The sequence below is a fragment of the Gopherus flavomarginatus genome, chromosome 1 (genome assembly GCF_025201925.1).
Source record: "Gopherus flavomarginatus isolate rGopFla2 chromosome 1, rGopFla2.mat.asm, whole genome shotgun sequence".
In the NCBI taxonomy this organism is placed as follows: Eukaryota; Metazoa; Chordata; order Testudines; family Testudinidae; genus Gopherus; species Gopherus flavomarginatus.
In genome coordinates, this window is record NC_066617.1 from 791874 (window position 1) to 808754 (window position 16881).

Here is a 16881-nt window from a genome sequence, read left to right on the forward strand (position 1 = left end):
GTGCAGACAGACACCAGGGCGATTAGAAGAGCACACCAGGAAGCGGTGCACATCAGAGAAGCTTTGAAAACCAGTTTCATCACGGGCCAGGGTACGGTGTGACTGTTGTGTTTGTTTCTCCTTGATGAAACCCCCCTTTATTGACTCATTCCCTGTAAGCCACCCACCCTCGCCCTTCGATTACCGCTTGCTTTCTAAGGAAATAAAGTCACTCTCGTTTAAAAATCATGTATTCTTTATTAATTAATTATAAAAAGAGGGAGAGAACTGTCAAGGTAGCCCAGGTGGGGTTTGGGAGGAGGATAGGAGGGAAGGAAAAGGCCACTAAAAAAATTTCAAAATAATGACAGCCTATTGATTGGGCTGTCCACTGGGGTGGAATGAGCGAGTGCACAGATCCTCCCCGCATGCGTTCTTACTTGTCTGCTGGGTGAGGAGGCTAAGGAACATGGTGAGGGGGGAGGGTGGTTATAGAGGGGCTGCAGCAGCACTCTGTGATCCTGCTGCCGTTCCTGAAGCTCCACCAGACACCGGAGCATGTCAGTTTGATCACGCAGCAGCCCCAGAGTTGCATCCTGCCACCGCTGATCTTCCTGCCAACACCTCTGATCTTCCTGCCTCCACTTCTCATCTTGAGCATCTCTCCTCTCCTCACATTTGTCCTTCCTGTCCTCACGGTCACTGGCATCTTTCTTGTACTTTGATACCATGCATTCAGATAAGCTCTTTCATTGTGGGTCACTTCCATGATTTCTGAGAACATTTCCTCTCGCGTCTTTTTTTTCCACCACCTTATCTGAGATAGCCTTTGGGACGGAGGAGGGAGACTTGAAAAATTTGCAGCTGCAGGAGGGAGGGAAAAAAGAGAGAGAAGTATTTAAAAAGATACATTTTACAGATCAATGGTTATACTCTTTCTCGGTGAACAACACTATTCACATTACATAGCACGTGTGATCTCAGTACAAGGTTGCATTTTGCATCTTAATATTGAGTGCCTGCGGCTTTGGTGTTAGAGATCACAGACGCAGGTCCGGGCAGCAGAATTCGGCTTGCATGCAGCCATGGTAAGCCATTGTCTTTCGGCTTCTGCAGCCTTCATATATCCAGCGCCCTCCTTTCCCAAATAGCAAGGAAAGCCCATTGAGTGCTGCTTCTTTCCTTTTAATGTGCAGCATCAGAACCGCCCCCATCCAATTCTCTGGGATGATTGCTTTACCCCTCCCCCCACCACGTGGCTGGTAGCAGGGAAGATCCTAGCTAGCCAAACGCGAAAAAGCTCAGTGCCAGTCACCCCCGTCTCCCCCTGTTTGGCTAACTGCAGGGAAGGATTTCTTTTAAGCCACAGGCAAACAGCCCAACCATCTCTGTCCCCTTAATTAAATTCCTGTATTTCAGCCAGGTTACCTTGAACGATATCACTCTCCTGAGGATAACACAGCGAGATAAAGAACGGATGTTGCTTGAATGCCAGCAATCACCGGGACCATACGTAGCTAGGCTTTGTCATGCAATGATACCAGATTACTTGCTACATGCATGACGTGGTCAAGTGTCCTACCATGGAGGACCGAATAAGGCTGCCCTGCCCAGAAATCTTCTGCAAAGGCTTTTGGAGTACCTCCAGGAGTGCTTCATGGAGATGTCCCTGGAGGATTTCCGCTCCATCCCCAGACATGTTAACAGACTTTTCCAGTAACTGTACTGGCCGCGAATGCATCCCTAGTCCTCAGGGCAAATTAATCATTAAAAAGCGCTTGCTTTTAAACCTTGTTTTATATTTACAGAGGTGCACTCACCAGAGGTCCCTTCCATGGCTTCATTGTCTGGGATAGTGGCTTGGGAGGGCTGGGAGGGTACTTCTGTCAGGCTGAGAGAAAGCTCCTGGCTGTTGGGGAGAACAGAGTGCTGTGTGCTCTCTGCAAGCTCGTCCTCCTCTTCCTCCTCCTCATCTTCCCCGTCTGCAGAATCCTCAGACGCGGCTAAGATTACCCCCACCTGGTAATACACAGATGGGTGGGGTACTGGTGGTGGACCCCCCTAGAATTGCATGCAGCTCAGCATAGAAGCGGCATGTTTGCAGCCCTGCCCCGGACCTTCCGTTTGCTTCTTTAGTTTTCTAGTAGGCTTGTCTGAGCTCCTTAACTTTCACTCTGCACTGTACTGAGTCCCTGGTGTGACCTTTCTCCATCATAGCCTTGGAAATTTTTTCAAATGTTTTTTCATTTATTCTTTTGGAACGGAGTTCTGTTAGCACGGAATCCTCTCCCCATATAACGATCAGATCCAGTACCTCCCGTGCGGTCCATGCTGGAGCTCTTTTTCGATTCTCAGACTGCATAGTTACCTGTGTTGATGAGCTCTGCTTGGTCACCTGTGCTGATCAGCGCTCCACACTGGGCAAACAGGAAATTAAATGCAAAATTTTGCGAGGCTTTTCCTGTCTACCTGGCCAGTGCATCCGACTCCAGATTGCTGTCCAGAGCAGTCACAGTGGTGCACTGTGGGATAGCTCCCGGAGGCCAATACCGTTGAATTGCGGCCACACTAACCCTAATCTGAAATGGCAATACCGATTTGAGCGCTACTCCCCTCGTCGGGGAGGAGTACACATATCAACATTAAGAGCCCTTTATATCCAAATAAAGGGCTTCGTTGTGTGGACGGGTGCAGGATTAATTTGGTTTAACACTGCTAAATTTGGTATAAACGCGTAGTGTAGACCAGGCCAGGGTTGTTAACATCTTTTTCTCTTTGGGCCCATATATTCCATCTACATTAATACAACAGATCTTGGAATCTAAGAGTATGTATAGTAACCTTTTTATTACTGACCTTGGCACAAAAAGCAGAAATGTGCTAATAAAGTTTGCAGATGACACAAAGCTGGGAGGTATTGCTAGCACAGAGAAGGACTGGGATATCATACAGGAAGATCTGGATGACCTTGTAAACTGGAGTAATAGTAATAGAATGAAATTTAATAGTGAAAAGTGCAAGGTCATGCATTTAGGGATTAATAACAAGAATTTTAGTTATAAATTGGGGACACATCAGTTGAAAGTAACAGAGGAGGAGAAGGACCTCAGAATATTGGTTGATCACAGGATGACTATGAGCCGCCAATGTGATATGGCCATTAAAAAAGCTAATGCAGTTTTAGGATGCATCAGGCGAGGTATTTCCAGCAAAGATAAGGAGATGTTAGTACCGTTATGTAAGGCGCTGGTGAGACCTCACCTGGAATACTGTGTGCAGTTCTGGTCTCCCATGTTTAAGAAGGATGAATTCAAACTGGAACAGGTTCAGAGACGGCCTGCTAGGATGATCCGAAGAATGGAAAACCTGCCTTATGAAAGGAGACTCAAAGAGCTTGGCTTGTTTAGCCTAACCAAAAGAAGGTTGAGGGGGGATATGATTGCTCAGTATAAATATATCAGAGGGATTAATATCAGGGAAGAAGAGGAATTATTTAAGCTTAGTACCAATGTGGACACAAGAACAAATGGATATAAACTGGACACTAGGAAGTTTAGACTTGAAATTAGATGAAGGTTTCTAACCATTAGAGGAGTTAAGTTCTGGAACAGCCTTCCAAGGGGAGCAGTGTGGGCAAAAGACATATCTGGCTTTAAGACTAAGCTTAATAAGTTTATGGAGGGGATGGTATGATGGGATAGCCTAATTATGGCAATTAATTTAACAATTGATCTTTGATTATCAGCAGGTAAGTATGCCCAGTGGTCTGTGATGGGAAGTTAGATGGGTTGGGATCTGAGTTACTATAGAGAATTCTTTCCTGGCTGCTGGCTGGTGAGTCTTGCCCACATGCTCAGGGTTTAACTGATCGCCATATTTGGGGTCGGGAAAGAATTTTCCTCCAGGGCAGATTGGCAGAGGCCCTGGAGGCTTTTCACCTTCCTCTGCAGCATGGGGCACGGGTCGCTTGCTGGAGGATTCTCTGCAACTTGAGGTCTTCAAACCACAATTTGAGGACTTCAGTAATTCAGACATAGGTTAGGGGTTTGTTATAGAAGTGGATGGGTGAGATTCTGTGGCCTGTGTTGTGCAGCAGGTCAGATTAGGTGAGCATAATGGTCCCTTCTGACCTTAAAGTCTATGTTTCTATGTTTCTGTCTGTGGATGCTGATTGTCGTGTTCTGATTTGGCCTTTTTGATGTGGTCGCACCCGTGTACCAGTTCCCACTGGTATATAGCTGGGACTTCAGCACAGAAAACTGAATACCACTATGCACATTGTGTTAAGTGTCTTAAAACCATAGGAGAGAGAATCTATTTCCTCTCTATATCCAATGTTATCTCTTTTGCTATAATGGGTGCGGCAGGTAACCCACATCCTGCAACATTCCAGCCAACCCTGTAACTGCTCCTCACCCCTGCCTCACCCTCTCACTCCCAGCCCTTCTCTTCCACTTTCTGCTGTTCAGGACTCCCAGCCTCACCAAAATCTGGGTGTTTGGGTCCAGAAACTGATGATGAGTTTTAAATCAGATCCTAGTTCAGCTTCCTACTGTCAAGGGATCTTCAAACAGTGCAGCTGCTGCTGTCCACCGCTGGGCTAGGAGAGGAGGTGAAGTGTCCCTTTGCTGTCTCCCTGGAGAAGCAGGGGTTATATAGCATCATGCAGAGCTGGGATGAGGGAATATGACTGAACTCGAAGGGAGACAGCTCATTAAAAGGGAAAGTGATGCAAACAACTACTAGATACCATTGGGGTGAAGGAATGGGCATGAGGCACTTCTACCGAACTGCCCAGGCAACACCTGTGGTCAGCTACAGGGAACTGAGGAGAAAAGTATTTCATTATGTTTCTCAGACGTTCCTCTTCTTTTTCCTGGGTGCGTGGGTGCTTCAGAATGCCCTCTGACAATGGCAGCCCAGCTGGAGCACAGTGCCGAGGTGATCAAAGCGCTGAAGAATGGAGGAGCACATCTGGATTTCAGGACTCGAGAGGGAATGACAGCTCTTCATAAGGCCATCCGGTGCCGGAACCACATTGCCCTGATGGTGAGTCCTTGGGAAGGCGATATGTGCTAGGAGGGCCACCTGGCCCTGAAGGAGTCAGACGGGGAAGGGACTCCTATCCCTTCCACTTTCCTACTACTCCCAAGATGTATGCTGCCCTCTCCTTAAGTTACTCTGCTTTCCAGCCGTCCCCCTCTCCTCCTTTGTTTATGGTCTAGGTAGAACCTAAGCTCTCTGCAGCCAGGATGTTGTCTTCAGACCTCTCTGGAACACATAGTGCACAGCTGTTCATAACTAATTGTAAGCTGATTAAGTGAGCTCTGGGATGGAGTGAGTCCTGCACTCTGCTACGGCTAGAGACATCTATCCCCTCCCTTCCCCTGCAGGTTTTGTACTGTGATGTTCTCAGCGGTGGCTCTAGGCATATTGCTGCCCCAAGCACGGCAGGCAGGCTGCCTTCGGTGGCTTGCCTGCGGAGGATCCGCTGGTCCTGCGGCTTCGGAGGACTGTGCGGGAGGTCGTCCAAAGCCGCGGAACCAGCGGACCCTCCGCAGGCAAGCCACCGAAGGCAGCCTGCCTGCCGTGCTTGGGGCAGCAATATGCCTAGAGCCACCGCTGAGAACATCACAGTACAAAACCTGCAGGGGAAGGGAGGGGATAGATGTCTCTAGCCGTAGCAGAGTGCAGGACTCACTCCATCCCAGAGCTCACTTAATCAGCTTACAATTAGTTATGAACAGCTGTGCACTATGTGTTCCAGAGAGGTCTGAAGACAACATCCTGGCTGCAGAGAGCTTAGGTTCTACCTAGACCATAAACAAAGGAGGAGAGGGGGACGGCTGGAAAGCAGAGTAACTTAAGGAGAGGGCAGCATACATCTTGGGAGTAGTAGGAAAGTGGAAGGGACAGGAGTGCCCCAGATCTCCTCTTCCCAGTCTGACCCCCCGGCAGAGTGTCCCCTCAGGCTTGCTGGCCCAAGCACATGCTTGGCGTGCTGGGGCCTGGAGCCGCCCCTGGTTGTTCTTGATCTTTATAACATTCAGACCCCAGAGAAATCCCTAGTGAATCTTGCACTCTTCCTGCAGACACTGTTAGACCTGGGTGCCTCCCCCGATTACAAGGACAGCCGAGGATTAACTCCTTTGTACCACAGTGCCATGGTTGGAGGGGACCCATACTGCTGTGAGCTTCTGCTTCATGACTATGCCAAGGTGGGCTGTGTAGATGAGAATGGCTGGCAAGAAATCCACCAGGTGAGTCTAGAAGAGTGGCATGATGGAAGCCACTTAGATTAGAGCCTTATATTTTATGGTTGTCCATGTGAATGTATTCTTAAAATAGGTTATGGTTTAGGCACCCTCACAATAAATGCTTTTCTGTTGTCAGTGGATTGAGTTTTCCCCAAATAAGAATTCTTCCCATACTCAAGCATTTCTGACAGCCAGGACACCTATTGCTAGCATGAGAAACAAGATGCTTTTTACTGCATTAGTCAATACAGAGATGCCTCCATCGTGTGTTCTTCATTGCAGCTCTTTGCAGTTGCCCCTTGTGACACTCAGTCTGGAATCACTATATAGACCAGAGCTAGAAGTGAGAAACTACTCAGTAACCTAGAGATTCTGGCTTCCTGTCATCGTCCTTCCCCTTCTGTATCTTAGGGCTTGTTTTCACTAGGAAATTACACTGTTAAAGTAGATGAGGTTTACCTAGGAGCAGCTGATGCAACATTGGCCACACTGGCTACAAAGTTGTGGTCAGTTTTCTGTTGGTTAACATGACTCCTCAAGGACATGTTCTACCTCGATGTAAGTTCTCTATGCATCTCTGTATTGACTAATTACTTCTTGTGTCTTGAAACAAAACATGAGAAGTAAGTCTTCTGCTCTGCTGCATACTGATTAGGCCTCAGATGGAGTATAGTGTCCAGTTCTGGGTGCCATATTTCAGGAAAGATGTGAACATGTTGGAGAAAATCCAGAGAAGAGCAACAAAAATGATTGAATGTCTAGAAAACGTGACTTATGAAGGAAGATTGAAAGAATTGGGTTTGTTTAGTCTGGAGAAGAGAAGACTGAGGGGGGAACATAACAGTTTTCAAGTACATGAAAGGTTGTTAAAAGGAGGAGGGAGAAAAATTGTTCTTGTTAACCTCTGAGAATAGGACAAGAAGCAATGGGCTTAAACTGTAGCAAGAAGGTTTAGGTGGACATTAGGAATAAATTGCCTAGAGAGGTTGTGGAATCTCCATCATTAGAAGTTTTTAAAAGCAGATTAGATAAACACCTGTCAGGGAGGGTCTAGATAATAGTCCTGCCATGACATGCAAGGAACTGGACTAGATGACATCTCGAGGTTCCTTCGATTCTATGATTCTGTAATATAATTGTTTAGTGAAGATAAGACAACAGGAGGATGGGTCTGACTTTCGCTGCAGGGTGAAAGGCAGCTGTTAAAGTCTGAAAGGTGTTTGAGAACAGAATAGTTATGATTTGCTTGGCCTGGCTTGTTCCGTACCCTCCCATGTGGCTGTATTCACAAGCCATTTCCAAATTACTTTCAAATCTGTGTGAATGGGTCCAAAACGTTCTTGTTCTTTCTTATCGTCTTTCTCTTTTTCTCTGTGTCATTGTTTCTCTGTTCCTTTTTGAGCAGGCGTGTCGCTATGGCCATGTGCAGCACCTGGAGCATCTTCTCTTCTATGGAGCCGACATGACTTCACAGAACGCCTCAGGAAACACGGCGCTCCATATCTGCGCTCTGTATAATCAGGTGAGGAGAAAGTCATGAGGCACATGGGCATGATAACAGGGGGATATGACTGTAGTCACCAGGGCAGGGGGCATACAGACCAACAGGGAGGGGACATGTGGGTAGAGAATACATAGGCTTGGATATATCCTCTTGATGTTATTCCTAAACCCTGAGCTGGAAACGAGCTGTTGGGTCCAATTTAGTTCTCTGTCCTTGGCCAGTGCAGGATTGACCTGTTTCTACATGTTGTCCAGTCTAATTTGAAATTTCCCAAGGGATAGATCTCCCAACCCTTCCCTTGGGGAGATGATTCCACTGTCTAGTATGTACCATTGCCAAGGAATGTTTCCTGATATTCTATCTTCTTCCTTAATTGCTCATAGTTAAAACTCTGGTATGCCAAATGAATGACGAAAGAGTGGCAGGAGTAGAGGCCTCCATCGTAAAGCAGGAAGGGATAGTTCTTTTCTAAATAGCTCTGGTGTCACCACATCTGGAATATTATATTCGGTTTAGATACAATAAACTAAAGAAAATCTATAGAATAGCAAGTGAACTGCTTGGAGGATTGGAGGGACTTCATTCTCTAGAGAGATGATACAGAGTTTCAATCTTTTAGTTTGTCAAGAAGTTGTGAGGAAACTAGAGGTGTCGATTAATCACAGTTAACTCAAGCGATTAACTCAAAAAACTTAATCGCGATAAAAAAAATTAAATGCAATTAATCACAGTTTTAATCGCACTGTTAAACAATAGAATACCAATTGAAATTTATTAAATATTTTGGATGCTTTTCAACATTTTCATGTATATTGTATTCTGTGTTGTAACTGAAATCAGTGTATATGATTTTTAACTACAAATTTTTGCACTGTAAAAATGATAAACAAAAGAAATAGTATTTTTCAATTCACCTCATACAAGTACCATAGTGCAATCTCTTTTTCGTGAAAGTACAACTTACAAATGTAGATTTTTTTTGTTACATAAGTGCATTCAAAAACAAAAAAATGTAAAACTTCAGCGCCTACAAGTCCACTCAGTCCTACTTCTTGTTCAGCCAATCGCTAAGACAAACACGTTTGTTTACATTTACAGGAGATAATGCTGCCCTCTTCTTATTTACAATGTCACCAGAAAGTGAGAACAGGCATTTCTATGGCACTTTTGTAGCTGTCATTGCAAGGTATTTACGTCCCAGATATGCTAAACATTCATATGCCCCTTCATGCTTCGGCCACCATTCCAGAGACATGCTTCCATGCTGATGATGCTTATTTAAAAAAAATGTGTTAATTAAATTTGTGACTGAACTCCTTGTGGGAGAATTGTATGTCCCCTGCTCTGTTTTACCTGTATTCTGCCATATATTTCATATTATAGCAGTCTTGGATGATGACCCAGCACGTTTTAAGAATACTTTCATTGCAGATTTCACAAAATGTAAAGAAGGTACCTGTGATGCAGTAGGGACTGTCTGTGTGGGGAGTGGGAGAGCAGGGGAGGACTTTAGGAGATGGACGATGCCAGAGCCTGTAACCTGAGCTAGGTAAGGGAGGGGAAAGGTCAACACCTTTGCCCGGGAAGGGGACAAAGGAAGGGAGTGGCAGGAGGGAAGCAGTTGGAGTTTGGGCTTGGGGCTGTGTGGGCGGAATTCAGGGTATCCTAGCTAGGATCCAAGCACCCTGAAAGCCCAGAAGGACTCGGTGGAGGGGTCCTGACTGAGCCTGCAAGCTCTGCTGTAACCTGTGTTCCTGTTGTCCAATAAACCTTCTGTTTTACTGGCTGGCTGAGAGTCACTGTGGGTCCCAGGAAGAGGGGTGCAGGGCCGGACTCCCCCACACTCCGTGACAACTGGTGGCAGCGGCGGGAGATACTGCACCCCGTGGACGGCGCTTCCTGCAGTAAGTGACTGGGGAGCAGTAAAACGAAGGGGTGGTTAACCCCTGGGAGTGTGTGCCCAGTGAGAAGGACTTTGCAGTAACAGGGTCCCCCGGGGGATTGCAGCGAGCGGTCCCAGGGGCGGAGGAGTCTGCAGCTCGACCCTGGCAGAGAGGTGGTGACCTCAAGAAGGGCTGGTGCACTAGGGGTCCCCCTGGAAACCGTGGGGAGCGGCGAGCACCCCGGCCTGTGAGTGGTCAGCAGGAGGATGTATGCCAAGCGGCGCAAGTGTGACCTGCTAGAGCTGTGCAAGCAGAGGGGGCTGCACCCAGGGAGACGCACCAAGGACCAGCTGATTGCCCAGCTGGAGGAGGGAGACCGCATGAATGAACGGAGCCCTGTCTCTGAGGGAAGCAGCCGAGCAGATGCAGCGCAGGCACCAGTGTCTGTCCCCGCTGGGAGTGGTCAGCCGGCGGACGAGGGCTTCCCGAGACCCCCCCTTCCTAGGCGTAGAGGAAGGGCGGGGAGGAGCCCAGTGTATACCGAGGGCACCGTGACACCCCCGGCCAGCAGGGGATCTGCCCGGCGAAGCCCACCCCCCAGCAGGGGATCCTCCCGGCAACGCTCGGCATCCGTGGAGCGGATGCGGCTGGAATATGAAAGGGAGCTGAGACGGGAGGAGCTTGAGTTAAAAAGGCGTGAACATGAGGAGAACCAGCGTAAACATGAGGAGAACCAGCGCCAGCGTGAGTGGGAGGAGAAGGAGAAACAGCGTAAACATGAGCTGGACCTGGCCCAGCTGAGGAGCAGTGAGGCCCCAGCTGCGGTGAGTGAGGGGGGGCCCAAGCCTACAAAGAGCTTTGATAAGCACTTGCTGCCCCGGCGTAAGGAGGGGGAGGACATAGATACCTTCCTGACGGCCTTTGAGAATGCCTGCGAGCTGCACAGGGTTGACCCTGCAGACAGGATTGCAGTTCTCACCCCCTTACTGGACTCCACAGCCGTGGAGGTGTACAGCCGACTGAAAGGGGCGGAGGCAGGGGACTATGAACTGTTCAAACAGGCCCTGCTCCGCGAGTTTGGGCTGACTCCTGAGATGTACCGGAAAAAGTTCCGGAGCCAGCGTAAAACCCGTGAGGTCACATACCTACAACTGGTCAACCGGGCGCAGGGGTATGCCCGCAAGTGGACAGCTGGGGCCCAAACTAAAGAGGACCTGCTTGACCTATTCATACTGGAGCACCTGTACGAGCAGTGCCCGTCCGACCTGAGGCTGTGGTTGATGGACCAGAAGCCGGAGAACCCACAGCACGCAGGCCAGCTGGCCGACCAATTTGTGGACAGTCGGGCAGGGGATGGCAGGGAGGAGTCTCGAAGGAGCAGGCCTGCCTCAACGCAGAGAGAGAGTCAACATGGGACCTCCCAAAGGGGGCCTATGGAGAACCCCCCCAAAAGGGGAACATCCAGCGGCAGGTCCCTCCGACCCACTCAAGGGGACCCACGAGATATGGGCTGCTATCGCTGTGGCCAACGAGGTCACATACGGGCCCAGTGCCCCAAGCTCAGGGACAGACCAAGCGGACCCAACCCGCAGAGGGTGGACTGGGTAAAAACCCAATCGGAGGAGGGGCTACATTCCCAGGAAAGGGGGGTTGGCAACATACCACCTATGGATGCTCCCAGTTCCGGGTTTTTGGTTTACCGGGTGGGCGCGGGGCTGCCCCTCCGGAAAGAGTGCATTGTTTCCCTGGAAGTGGATGGGAGGAAGGTCACTGGGTACTGGGACACGGGCGCAGAGGTGACGCTGGCCCGGCCCGAGGTGGTGGCCTCAGATCGGATGGTGCCCGACACCTACCTGACCCTGATGGGCGTGGGCGGGACCCCATTCAAGGTACCCGTGGCAAGGGTACACCTGAAATGGGGGGCCAAGGAGGGCCCCAAAGATGTGGGGGTACACCAATATTTGCCCACTGACGTGTTAATGGGAGGGGACCTTGAGGACTGGCCTAGTAACACCCAGAGTGCCCTGGTCGTGACTCGTAGTCAGAGTCGGCAAATGGCACTGCACCCCGAAAACGGGGAAGGTACTCGACCTGAGGTGCAGGACCCTAACTCAGGGAGCGGGGAACGCCCAGGGGCACGGTGCAGAGAGGCTGCGGCCTCAGACCCAGCCAGCAAGAGAGAGCCGGTCCCCATTTCTGTCCCAGCTGCTGAGTTCCAGGCCGAGTTGCAGAAAGATCCCTCCTTGCGGAAGCACAGGGACCGGGCTGACCTTAGTGCGGTACAGACCATGAGGAGAGGTTGCAAGGAGAGGTTCCTGTGGGAGAAGGGGTTCCTGTACCGAGAATGGGCTCCCCCAGGGGAAGTAGAGTCATGGGGGATCGGGAGGCAGCTGGTGGTTCCCCAGAAGTTCCGTCACAAGCTGTTGTACCTGGCCCATGACATCCCTCTCGCAGGGCACCAGGGAATCCGGCGCACCAGGCAGAGGCTGCTACAGAACTTTTACTGGCCTGGGGTCTTTACCCATGTCCGACAGTACTGCCAATCCTGTGACCCCTGCCAGAGGGTGGGGAAGGCCCGGGACAAGGGGAAAGCGGCTTTGAGGCCTTTACCCATCATAGAAGAACCTTTCCAGAAGGTGGCCATGGACATAGTGGGACCTCTCAGCAAGATGACCCGGTCAGGGAAGAAATACATCCTGGTGGTGGTGGATTTTGCCACTCGCTACCCCGAGGCGGTGGCCTTGTCCTCTATCGAAGCAGACACAGTGGCAGATGCGCTGCTGACAATTTTCAGCCGGGTGGGGTTCCCCAAGGAGGTCTTAACGGACCAGGGGTCCAACTTCATGTCGGCCCTGCTCCGGTCCTTATGGCAGAAATGTGGGGTCCAGCACAACTGGGCCTCAGCGTATCACCCCCAGTCCAACGGGCTGGTAGAAAGGTTCAACGGGACGCTGAAGATGATGCTAAAAACATTTATGAACCAGCATCCGCAAGATTGGGACAAGTACTTACCTCACCTGCTGTTTGCGTACAGGGAGGTACCCCAGGAATCTACCGGGTTTTCACCTTTCGAACTGTTGTATGGAAGGCGGGTGAGGGGGCCCCTAGACCTGATGAGGGACGAATGGGAGGGGAAGGCCTCTCCCGAGGGAGAGTCAGTGGTGGAGTATGTCCTGACCTTCCGGGAAAGACTGGCCGAGCTGATGGGCCTGGCCAGGGAGAATCTGGCCCGAGCCCAGAGGAGGCAGAAGGTCTGGTATGACCGCACAGCACGAGCCCGTGCCTTCGCCACCGGGGATCAGGTGATGGTTCTTATCCCCGTGAGGAGAAACAAACTCCAGGCCACCTGGGAAGGGCCCTTCAAGGTTATCAAGCAACTGAATGAGGTAAACTATGTGGTGGAGCTGTCAAACCGGGCACATCACCGTCGGGTGTACCATGTGAACATGATGAAACCATACTATGACAGGGGGAATGTGGTGTTGGCCGTGTGTGGACATTGGGAGGGGCAGGGAGATGACCCCTTAGTGGATCTATTCCCTGGGACAAAAGCTGGTTCCCCCCTGGAGGCGATTCCCCTCTCTGAGCAACTGACCCCGGGCCAGCACGCTGAGATCAGAGGGGTGCTGCATCTGTACCGACAGCTGTTTTCCAACCAGCCTGGACGCACTAATTTGACTGTCCACCGGGTGGAGACGGGGTCACACCCCCCTATAAGATGCTCCCCTTTTCGGGTCACTGGTAAAACTGCCCAGGATCTTGAAAGAGAGGTCAGGGACATGCTGGCTTTGGGGGTGATCCAGCCGTCTTCCAGCCCTTGGGCCTCGCCAGTAGTGCTGGTTCCCAAGAAGGATGGGTCAATCCGGTTCTGTGTGGACTATCGAAAGCTCAATGCCATCACCGTATCTGATGCCTACCCTATGCCCAGGCCTGACGAGCTCCTAGACAAGCTGGGAGGTGCACGGTACCTCACCACTATGGATCTTACCAAAGGCTACTGGCAAGTGCCGCTGGACGCAGATGCCAGGCTGAAATCGGCCTTTATCACCCCTCTGGGGCTCTATGAGTTTTTGACCCTGCCCTTCGGCCTCAAGGGAGCGCCGGCCACCTTCCAGCGCCTGGTGGATCAGCTACTGAGGGGGATGGAGAGTTTTGCCGTGGCGTATATTGACGACATCTGCGTCTTCAGCCAGACCTGGGAGGACCACGTGTCCCAGGTTAAACAAGTCCTGGACCGACTCCGAAAGGCTGGGTTAACAGTAAAGGCTGAGAAGTGCAAGGTGGGGATGGCTGAAGTATCTTACCTGGGCCATCGGGTGGGGAGCGGCTGCCTGAAGCCGGAACCAGCCAAGGTGGAGGTGATCAGAGACTGGCCTGCTCCCCAAACCAAAAAGCAGGTCCAGGCCTGTATTGGGATGGCGGGGTACTATCGAAGGTTCGTGCCCCACTTCAGTGCCATAGCCGGCCCCATCACTGAACTGTGCAAAAAGGGGAAGCCAGACAAAGTGATCTGGACTGAGCAGTGCCAGGAGGCTTTCCGGGCGCTGAAGGAGGCTCTGGTTAGCGACCCAGTTCTGGCAAACCCAGATTTTGACAAACCCTTTATGGTGTTCACCGATGCCTCAGACACGGGACTGGGGGCGGTGTTAATGCAGGAGGATGAAAAGGGGGAGAGACACCCTATCGTGTACCTGAGTAAGAAGCTGCTACCCCGGGAACAAAGCTACGCGGCCATCGAGAAGGAATGCCTGGCCATGGTGTGGGCCCTTAAGAAGCTAGAGCCATATCTCTTTGGGCGACACTTCACCGTGTACACCGACCACTCTCCCCTGACCTGGCTGCACCAGATGAAAGGAGCCAACGCCAAGCTCCTGAGGTGGAGCCTGCTCCTGCAGGACTATGACATGGACGTGGTCCATGTGAAGGGAAGTGCCAACCTGACAGCGGATGCGTTGTCCCGGAGAGGGGACCCTGAACTTCCCCAGGTCACTGGGCAGAGTGACCCCGCTCAGTTCAGTCTCGAAGGGGGGAGAGATGTGATGCAGTAGGGACTGTCTGTGTGGGGAGTGGGAGAGCAGGGGAGGACTTTAGGAGATGGACGATGCCAGAGCCTGTAACCTGAGCTAGGTAAGGGAGGGGAAAGGTCAACACCTTTGCCCGGGAAGGGGACAAAGGAAGGGAGTGGCAGGAGGGAAGCAGTTGGAGTTTGGGCTTGGGGCTGTGTGGGCGGAATTCAGGGTATCCTAGCTAGGATCCAAGCACCCTGAAAGCCCAGAAGGACTTGGTGGAGGGGTCCTGACTGTGCCTGCAAGCTCTGCTGTAACCTGTGTTCCTGTTGTCCAATAAACCTTCTGTTTTACTGGCTGGCTGAGAGTCACTGTGGGTCCCAGGAAGAGGGGTGCAGGGCCGGACTCCCCCACACTCCGTGACAGTACCAATGTGAGATTTATAAAGATAGCTACAGCACCTGACCCAAGGTTTAAGAATCTGAAGTGCCTTCCAAAATCTGAGATGGACGAGGTGTGGAGCATGCTTTCAGAAGTCTTAAAAAAGCATCACTCAGATGTGGAAACTACAGAACCCAAACCACCAAAAAACTAAAATCAGCGTTCTGCTGGTGTCATCTGACTCAGTTAATGAAAATGGACATGCATCGGTCCCCACTTCTTTGGATTATTATTGAGCAGAACCTGTCATCAGCATGGACTCATGTCCCTGGGAATGGTGGTTGAAGCATGAAGGGACATATGAATCTTTAGCGCATCTGGCACCGTAAATACCTTGCGAAGCGGGCTACAACAGTGCCATGCGAACGCCTTTTCTCGCTTTCAGGTGAACTTGTAAACAAGACGCGGGCAGCTATCTCCTGCAAATGTAAACAAACCTGTTAGTCTGAGCGATTGGCTGAACAAGGAGTTGGACTGATCATTTTTTTTTGTACATAATTCTACATTTGTAAGTTCAACTTTCATGATAAAGAGATTGCACTACAAGACGTGTATTAGGTCAATTGAAAAATGCAATTTTTTTTACAGTGCAAATACTTGTAATCAAAAATAAATATAAAGTAAGCACTGTACGCTTTGTATTCTGTGTTATAATTGAAATAAGTATATTTGAAAATGTAGAAAACATCCAAAATATTTAAATAAATGGTATTCTATTGTTGTTTAACAGTGCCATTAATTGCAGTTATGTTTTTTAATCCATTGATGGCAGTAGAGGAAACATAAATCTGCAGCCATCCAAAGTGTGTAAATATCAGGGAGGGAGGGTAATCTTTGACTTTGTTACAAGGGGAGTAGCTTGGAGTAAATGGTAAACTAAGAAAGGGTAAATTAAGGGTGGATACCAGGAAAAAGCTCTCGCCAGTGAGACCTGCGGGGACAGTGTGTGCTGTGAGAGGCCAGGAGGTGTTGTCAATTTGTGTGCCGTCTTCTTTCTTTCTGAGAGTGAGTCTTAAAAATCGAGAGGGGGAGATAAAAGGGTATGAATCCATGAGTGACAGAGACCCTTGGGGATAAGGGTAGGGATGGTCTTGAATTCTTCCCTCTGCTGTTTCTGTGAGAGTGAGACTGGTGGGGTAGGGTGCAGAGACCATGGGAGTCAGTGCTTGTGCTGTGTGCCTCTCTCTTTGGCTGTAGTGGCAGTGCAGTTCTAGGGAAAGGGAGGACACACTGCTTGGAGTAATGAGGGGAATGTTTGTTTTGACGTGGATGGCATTATAGGGCACGAGAGGGCCTTAGCTAGGAGACACAGTGGCTAGCTAGTGAATGGGTTCTAGGTTAGGAAGGGAATTTTAGTTTAAGATGTCTCTTGCAGCGAGCCCTGGAGGGAGTGGGGGGTGTCACTCTTTGGGTACTCAACCACAGCAGCTATGTCCCTTCGGTGGCTAAGGCTAAGTGACTGAGAAGATGGAACAATGCTGCTATACGCTGGGAATGTGGAGGCCCAGGACTTGGTATGGTTGCAGGTAGTTGCATTCCTCAGTCCCTGTGGTAGTTAGAAGGGAGGGACATGGTAATAAATAGGTAAGGAGACTGTGTAAACCAGGAGCAGTATGTTTAATTTTTCCCCTTTGGTTTTACCTTCTGAAGAGGGGGCATTGTTGGGAGACAAGGCTACTGGCCTTTGGTTCATGATGATTAATGCTTAGTCAGAGGGAAATAAAACATCAGCTGTCTGTAATTTAATAAAAAACAACACCCCTGGCTTCCTGTGCATGGCCACAATCTGGATGGAGGGCGTGGCGGGGCCT

At 50.1% G+C, this 16881-nt stretch overlaps 1 protein-coding gene and 1 long non-coding RNA gene across 2 annotated transcripts in view; one reads left to right on the forward strand and one right to left on the reverse strand.

Annotated features, from left to right (window-relative positions):
* Window positions 1–16881, forward strand: part of SHANK3 (SH3 and multiple ankyrin repeat domains 3) — a 673138-nt gene that overhangs the window by 118826 nt on the left and 537431 nt on the right. The window contains exons 5-7 of the mRNA XM_050953559.1: window positions 4877–5028; window positions 6072–6239; window positions 7642–7758. Coding sequence (XP_050809516.1) covers window positions 4877–5028; window positions 6072–6239; window positions 7642–7758 — 437 coding nt within the window. The remainder of the gene's footprint in view (window positions 1–4876; window positions 5029–6071; window positions 6240–7641; window positions 7759–16881) is intronic.
* Window positions 1–16881, reverse strand: part of LOC127051371 (uncharacterized) — a 235455-nt gene that overhangs the window by 97419 nt on the left and 121155 nt on the right. The gene's annotated exons all lie outside the window — the stretch shown is intronic.